The sequence below is a fragment of the Clarias gariepinus genome, chromosome 21 (genome assembly GCF_024256425.1).
Source record: "Clarias gariepinus isolate MV-2021 ecotype Netherlands chromosome 21, CGAR_prim_01v2, whole genome shotgun sequence".
NCBI lineage: Eukaryota > Metazoa > Chordata > Actinopteri > Siluriformes > Clariidae > Clarias > Clarias gariepinus.
The window spans coordinates 24,031,955-24,040,396 of NC_071120.1; the positions used below are offsets into that span (position 1 = coordinate 24,031,955).

Here is an 8,442-nt window from a genome sequence, read left to right on the forward strand (position 1 = left end):
TTTAACAGCACTGTGGTATAATCATGTTCAGTAGGAGGTTAGAATATTTATTTATTGTTTTTTGGAAAAACATCACTGTAACATGAAAATGAAGCAGCCATGAGGTCACGTCCCATCTTTATTTTGCCTCTAATAGATTTCCAGCGAATCACATTCTGTACAGGCTCTTGTCCGAGTCGATATCGCATTGATTATGAGAGGTTCGTCACTGGATCCTCTGACGTCACTCACGAATGTTTGGAAAATGGAATAAGAGCACGCTGGGAGATGGGGGATGAGAGCTTATTAGCTCGGCGTGAGCATCTGAGACAATCCATGTGTGAGAACACCACAGAAACACAGAGTGTGACTTCATTTCCTGTTAAAGTGCATGACTCAGTGCTGCAACTCAAAAGATTCTTATTACTGCACTAAAAAGCTAACTCTTATTGATTGCCACAAAAATAATCTTGAGAGGTTTTGTATGTCACTTGTTGCATGACTTTCTCCCCGGACTCAAATTTCACAACGCTTCCAAGGTTTTGGGTACGTGCCAAGGTTTATTGTCTGTCCTTAGCTCACTATGACTTCACTTTACCTTGAAATATAATCATGAAAATGTGTCAATAAGCATGTTTTTTTATTTATTTTATTAGTCTCTCGGATTGAGAATGGTTCCAGGCTTTGTTCAGGCTGCCAACCCGATTCTGATTTTCCGTAAATTCTGTTTGGAATCAGATTGCTTTTACGTGTTCTTAACGTATTCTTCTTACGTATTTCTTAACCTCAATCAGATTTTTCCAAATACGATTTGAACCACATCCAGCGATGCTCTACCTGCTTAAATCGGCTTTTAAACCATCCATTACGTCACTCGCAATGTGTTTACATCCACATGGTATGGACACGGATCCATGGTTGAGAAACGAGCAAAACCATGATGGAAGAAGTTTTCCCTGGATAGAGAACGACGTGGAATGTTAGATAGTGGGGCACTTTTGGAAAACATGAGATCGCCATCCTGTCTTCTTGTTATCTGTTTGTTGTTACATGCTAGTTAAAATTCGGACACCAATTCTAATCCTGTATTTTTTTCCTGAATTTTATTACAATATTATCATTATCATATTTTAATATTATCATATTTTGTAAAACAATGCAGAAGAATGCGTCCAAAATAATCTTAAAGACTTTGTACAGTTGATATTGAGATGTATCTGAGGTGCTGTTTATTAACTGGTGATTTCTGAGGCTGGAAATTTTAAATGAACTTCTCAACGTTTGACTGGTACTTGAAAGCTTAAGTTTGACGTCAAACTACTACAGTGTACCAATGCCTCCAATGGTTGTTACCGCAGCAACCAGATCAGATCTGCCAGCAGTGACTCATTTTGTTAAGGTTCTTGGTTACTGACCAGAAGGTTAGGGGTTCAAGTCCCAGCACAAACCTGCCACTGTTGAGCCCTTGATTAAGGCCTTTAACTCTCCCTGCTCCAGGGGGCGCTGTATCCAGATTGTTTGGTCCAGCAGGTGGCGTAACACAATAAAGAGACCTAGTGTACAAGGAAGTAAACCATCACGTTATATCTAAATGTTCCGGAAATATGTCAAACGTGACCATATGTCCTTCCGTCCCACTTTATCAGCTGTGCCTGTGTAGCTCAGAGGATGAGACTGTTCAGAGCGTTCACTTCCTCGTTCAGAGTCAGAATGTTCACCTTACGGAATGTTCCGGACTTTAGGGTCAAGCGTACTGGAATCCATTCCGGAGACTGTATTGTAAAAACACACTTTTTTTTTGTCCAGCTCTCTCTCACTTCCTCGTCTGGTCATTCTGATTTAAATTTCATGCTAGCACTGGCGTCAGGGCCATCGCGTCTGCCATCCTGTAGATCTCTCCGCAATAACTAAATTCTGGAACTTTCTACACTACAACCATGTTGGGCCGCTTGTTAACGGGAAGCTGGAAAAAACGTGAAGATAGAAACAGAACACTACTAATATTCTAAAAGTAGAGTTTTCTTTTGTTGTTGCAAGTTTTAGACGATGTCCTTGCAGTGTGGCGAAAGTAAAAAAAATAAATAAATAAATAAAAAAGGAATGCAAGGGTGAAAAACTGAAGGGTAAAAATTTTTTTTACACTCCTATACACACACACACATACACAAATCTGTACACACAGTTTTCTCACACACGCTACAGAAGCTAACACGCTGCTGTGTGCTGAAGACAAGTCCAGGCATGTCCTTGTCCACAAGACCTCAAATCTGTCTCGCATGCACTCGACCAATCAATCAGGAATGTTTCTACAGGACAGTCCAGCTGTGTGCACACACACACACACACACTCGCTCAATCTCTTAAACACGCACTCATTCAGATAAAGGCATGTCGAGACATGTAGAGCAACATACAGACAACACAAACAAACGTATACCATGTGGCGAACCCAAACATATCCTGTGTACAAGAAGAGCATTACACGCACACACACACACACACAGTGTTTCATCTCTCCCAAGTCTAATAAGGAAAAATATCAAAGCAGCCAAAACACAGTATTGGTGCTGATAAAATTTAGGTTTTTTATGTTATACATATAATACAGAAAACTAGTGTGCCAGAGAAGCCACTTCTGAAGTTTATGTAACAAGGAAATGACCAATTTTGCTTCCCTAAAAATTCTAATTGCTAACTTCAGCCGGTTTTAGAGAGATGCTTTCATATGTGCCCCAAAAATAGAAATTTTTTCAGCATCATACTCTCATTTCAAACAATAATAATAATTTAAAAATGCAAATTATTCATATTCATTTATTTATTAATTCATATCGATACCAAAAAAAAAAACTTTTTATTTTTGGTTTTTGGTTAAGACTTAAAATAAATAAATTAATACAATTTGTAGTGTTCGTAACCATTTCAAATTTATGTAGCATTATGTTAACAATTGAGCATTTTAGAATAATACACTTTGTCAGGTTTATGTCTTTTCATGTGAAATCTAAATTGGCTGAGTTTTATCTGAATGACAGTTAAGATCGTTGAAAGATTTGAATTCAAAAAAGTTCCGGACATTACAGACATGAAACGCTTTTTAGCAAATGTGTTTCTTTTTATCTGATAAAAATATAAATGTGTATGTATATTTACAAAAAGACGAAGCATAGAACAGGAGATAAGAAGCATAAGAAGTACGGTGTTATATGATCCTATCTGAAAATTCACCTAGTTTCACCCAGAGGGACTTTTTAGCACCAATACCATGTTTTTTGGCTAAGGTTTTCTATAAGATGCTTATTTAACATTTACAGAAGGCGTCTCCAGTGTCAGTAAGATTAGAGAGAGAAAGAGAAACTGGTAAAGAGATGACCATTTTCCTAAACAGCTGCTGTGATCCAAGTGATCGAACTTGTTTGACATAAATACGGCTAGAAATCATTCAAAGTGTGACGTGACATTAATTATTTTGTTCAGAATTGTAAAAGTTGTCGGCTTCCCGTCATACAAGAGCATGTGGTCACTTCGGGACGTTGAATTATTGCAGAACAATCAATTTTATGGTCGTTAAAAAAGGAGCTACTCTTCACACAACACTAGAAATCAGAAGGGTGAAATGTTTGGTCTACCTAAAGCAAAGAAAACAACTAAAGAGATTTTAGCCGTTTAGAGGCGCTTTTCGGCATACCTCGATTGTTAGTTATTTGAGTTACTGTTGTTGCCTTTCTATCTGCACGATTTAGTCTGGCTGTTCTCCTCTGACCTCCGACATCAACAGGGCATTTTTTGTCCGAATACTACCCTAGCTGGATATTTTCTCTTTTCCAGACCATTTTTTTTGGCTGTGTGAGAAAATCCCAGTAAATCGGAAGTTTTACAAACACTTAGACCTACTTAAATCACTTTTCTTCCCTGTTTTGATGCTTGGTTTGAACTTCAGCAGATCGTCTTGACCTAATCAAGTGCCCGGTTTGTGCACATGTAAAAGTTATATAGAACAACTGAATCATAATACACTAAAATATATACTGTTACCTACAGGGATTAAGATAAATATTCCTTATTCCTACCCTTTTTTTCAATTCATATAAAATCTCATTGGATGATAATATGATTATTTCACTGCACATGTATGCGCATTACTGTTCTGAATAAAAGGAAAGAGGTTTCTGTGACTAATCTGAGCAACTCCACAGCTGGAAAAAACAGGATGTGGCGAGATGACCACGTTAACCAGATCTTAATTCAGGAGCCGGGAATGAAGCCGTACACACAGAGCAACAGCTGGCACACCTGAAGCTACTGTGCTTCAAAAACACGCTACTCATCTTCCTGTTACATAACCTCGGCTTCCTCTGCTGTTTGTCCAGCTGTTTAACTGGTGGAGCTTCGGCGCCCTCTCCTGGCTCCACAGCTTCATTTCAGCTCATTTAACTTTCTGAATTTAACTCGATGCACTTTTTGTGAACGTACCTCTCCGGAGATAGGGTTCGTCCCGAACTTCTTAATCCAGGGAACTATACTCCTGCAAAGGGAAAGCACATGATTTAGTTTTTAAGTGGATGTCAGAATGTAAAGTAATGTGCCAACAAATATTCTAATGCGACAGGCTGCCATGTGTCTAAAGATTAAATAAAAAAATTGGTTGTTTATGAAACAACCTCTGCAGCGACCTCATTTCCCCTCTCGTCTGTCTATTAATCACGGCCCTGATCATCTGTCATCATCTGCACCTGTTTCTTACTGGTTTATGCCTTAAGTTCGATGTGGGTTTTTTTATGCTTGAATGATTAATAGGTCACTGTGTGGCTTAATAAAGAAAAACGTTTGTCCAAAACTGGTCAGGTATAGTAACTGGACTGAAAATGATAGATTAAAAAAATAAATAATTTAGGAAGCCTGGAGAACTATTCAATTCAATTCTATTTGTATAGCGCTTTTAACAATTTACATTGTCAGAGAACTATTCCTCAAGACTACATTAAGAAAGAAAAGACAAAGTCTGGCTCTCTGGAAGCAAAATATGAAGGAATGAGAAATTGAGTACATAGTAAAGACTTTTACACAGTACTGTATATATGCTGAGCAAAATACACAAAGACATGACACAGTGGCTGCAAACGTGTGAAGGATCAACATGTAAAGCTTGTGTTATGAAGAATTAAGTAAAAGGTAGTAGACATGGGTGAAAAAAAAATTATATACATACACACACACACAATTTCCCCACTAAATAAATTACACTTGATTAGCCAAGACATGCTGAGGATGAAAAAGTCCAGGAAAAATCTCTTTTATTACAGAATATCAAGAATCCATGTGCTTGTTTTTTGACTACAGCAACCGTTCAATACTCAGTAATGCAAAAATAGTATGAGCATATGATTATTAACTTTGTAAATCTAACAAGAATCTAATAAGAAGCATAAAAATGCTTTAAAAAAAGGTATAAAAAATATGATACAGAAAAAAAATGACATGCATTAAACTGGACGTACTGTCATAGTTAAATTCATATGATTTTACCAAAAAAATGCAGAAAAACTGAAAAATCACATCATCTCTATTTTCTAACTTCCTGTGCTTTGTAAATCGTACTATAAAAATGTGTCTGGTATCAGTTTATGTTTCCTCTTTGCAGAATCTGTTACTGTTTGCTTGCGTCTCTGTTTTAATCCTTGTCTTGGTTAAAGTTCTTCCAAAAATATTATATTGAGCTCTAGTCATGTGATTAAAAATTATTTCAGAAACATTAATGGAAATTTTTAAATGTCAAATTTTTTTTTATTATTATTTTAATGCATTTAGAGTACTTTAGAGGAAGACTTGTCCAAGATTTAGTCTAAATCATTTTTGCTCTTAGAGGTTAAATATAAGCTGAAAAACAAAAATTATGAAAATTGAGAAACTCAGTACTAAAAATGGTTGGACATGATGGAAAGGTGATGATGATGTCGATGCCTGCATAATATAAACCTGGTGGTAAAAACAGTACACTTTCTAAATGAAGCGCTTGACAACTTTAAAGTTGAAATTTTTAAATAAGTAATTAATGAGGTGGTAGGGTGTAATTTTTAAAAGGATCTGATATACTCACATGAGATCGAACACCACGCCTTCTTCGGTGCACATTGGATACTCAAATGGCTGAAGAGACAAACTATGAGAACATAAAGCCACAGCATGATTAGTATTAATGGTTAATAATAGTATAGTAAAGTATATTATAGTAAATATGGTAAAAATGGTTAAATATAATAAAATAGTTTTTTTATGCATTATTCCCCCATGATGTCATACTACATGATCTTAAGCATCGAAAAAAAAAAAACCTTAGAAAAACTAAACGTAAATTATAATATGATCTGAAATTCCGACTTTCAAAAAATTCCTGCCTGCTACATAATTAATAAAAATAAATGTATTAAGTCTTAATTAGCCGACTCATTCTCAGACAAACAACATAAAACTTTTTTTTTCCACCATGCCATTATTTATTTAACAAAAATTATTGTTTTTGGTGCCTGATGCAGACCAATAAATTGAGCTTTCTAAAATTGTCATTTTTTTATTTAAGTTTTTTTTTTTTTACACCAGGCAGTGCATCTGTGGATGTTTTTACAAGTAAAATAAAAAAAAAATAAGTCAAATTTGGCATTAAATCATCTGCCAATTTTTCCCCTAAAGGTCTGTATTTGTCCATAAATCAGACCGATGTATATAATAAAAATGAAATGTACATTTTGAACACCATTTTTGTATAATGCAACACTAGACTTACCTGCAATGGTCAAAGGGCAAGCGCCTGAAATTGGCCTGAGGGATTTCTGTAAAATAAACACACGAATATCACAGACTCAAGCAACCATAATCCGTGAAAAAAAATTATGGTTATAGATAAATAAAATCTATGTACATACCTGCCTTCTTGCCTCCATAAAAATGTGTGTACTCTGCACAAGTGATGTACCTAAGAAAAAAACAAAAACAAGAAAGTGTAAACTTCACAACCTACTTTTTCTGTAATACAAATTACAGCCGTAAAAGTTTTGAGAATGACAAATATTAATTTTCACTGCTGCTTCAGTGATTTTAGATCTTTGTCAGTTTCTTGCAGTGTTGACGCTTCTTTTTCAAGACCTCTGTAATTCGCCAAGTCAGTCAACTTCTGGGCCACTTCCTAGCTGATGGCAGCCCGTTCTTGCATAATCAATGCTTGGTGTTTGTCAGAATTTGTAAGCTTTTGTTCGTCCACTTGCCTGTTGAGGATTGCCCACAAGTTCTCAATAGGAGTAAGGTCTGGGGAGTTTCCTAGCCTTGCTACTCTTATTGAAATGTCACAGTAACATATCATGAAACACTTATGAAATGCTTGTAGTTATACTTCTGTATACCACAGCATAAAGTTTTATAGTTGTACAGTTGAACAAGCGAGTCGCTCTATCTGTTCGCTGCGCTTCGATAAGCTTTTCTGGTGTCAGGAAAGAGACTTCTTCACCAAATACAATAAAATCATCCCTAACTTTAACAGCCTCCCCAACCCTGACAAAGGAGCACAGGGAGAGCTGCACACTAGCAGCACAATAAACACATACCTGCCACCAAATAAGGGGCAGCGAGTGACCACACCACACCTTAACACACACACAGACACAAAGACACGAATGCACGCACACACATACGAACTGATACGAACTGATCACTATTACTATTACTACCACTATTATTATTATTATTTACATATGTGTATATACAGCACATGCTTTATTTTCTCTCATTTTTTAAACAATGTTCATGGGTCACTTTATCTTTGACTCAATGTCTGAACTCTTATTTTATATACATTTATTTTTTATTATTAATTTTTATATATCTACTGTTTTCTTTTTTACTTTCTACTCCTGTTATTGTCTTGTGCCTTATTTCTAAGCTTTGGAAATACTAATGTAAATCTTTGTCATGCCAATAAAGCCCCTTTAAATCTTGAGAGAAAAAAAGGTTTTTAAAAAAAACTAAAGCAGCAGACATTTTTGAGAACATTAATTAAAAAAATTATATTTGTGTCATTATTAAACATTTTGACTCCGTCTGTGCATATTAACAGAATTTAAACGTAAAAGCTGAAACACTGAATAACTATAGAAATTATGATTAAATATATATATTTATTTTTATTTACTCTGGCTTTACTTTACAAACTAAAGTTTTATGCATTACTGAATTGTTGTTCTGTCCAAATCTAAACACACAGTTAGCTTATTAGCAGTTAGCTCACCACGTAAACAACGCGTAAATTAATTAGAAAAACAACATGCTCACTCGGAACTTACATCTTATCTTTTTGGTGCTGTCGTTTCCCCATTTTGAGTAAAATATGCACAAAATCCGATGAACAAAATCCACAATTTCTTAACCTAAAACAAACTCCAACACACACCACTTCCGGAATTAGAGTTCGCAGAC

At 35.6% G+C, this 8,442-nt stretch overlaps 1 protein-coding gene across 1 annotated transcript in view; it reads right to left on the reverse strand.

Moving 5' to 3' along the window:
• The window catches only part of ppil2 (peptidylprolyl isomerase (cyclophilin)-like 2), a 47,738-nt gene extending 39,296 nt beyond the window's left edge, over nucleotides 1–8,442 (reverse strand). Inside the window, exons 1-5 of the mRNA XM_053480408.1 lie at nucleotides 8,310–8,442; nucleotides 6,900–6,949; nucleotides 6,761–6,806; nucleotides 6,077–6,139; nucleotides 4,453–4,504 (exon numbers count right to left, since the gene is read on the reverse strand). Coding sequence (XP_053336383.1) covers nucleotides 4,453–4,504; nucleotides 6,077–6,139; nucleotides 6,761–6,806; nucleotides 6,900–6,949; nucleotides 8,310–8,341 — 243 coding nt within the window. The 5' untranslated portion in view covers nucleotides 8,342–8,442. The remainder of the gene's footprint in view (nucleotides 1–4,452; nucleotides 4,505–6,076; nucleotides 6,140–6,760; nucleotides 6,807–6,899; nucleotides 6,950–8,309) is intronic.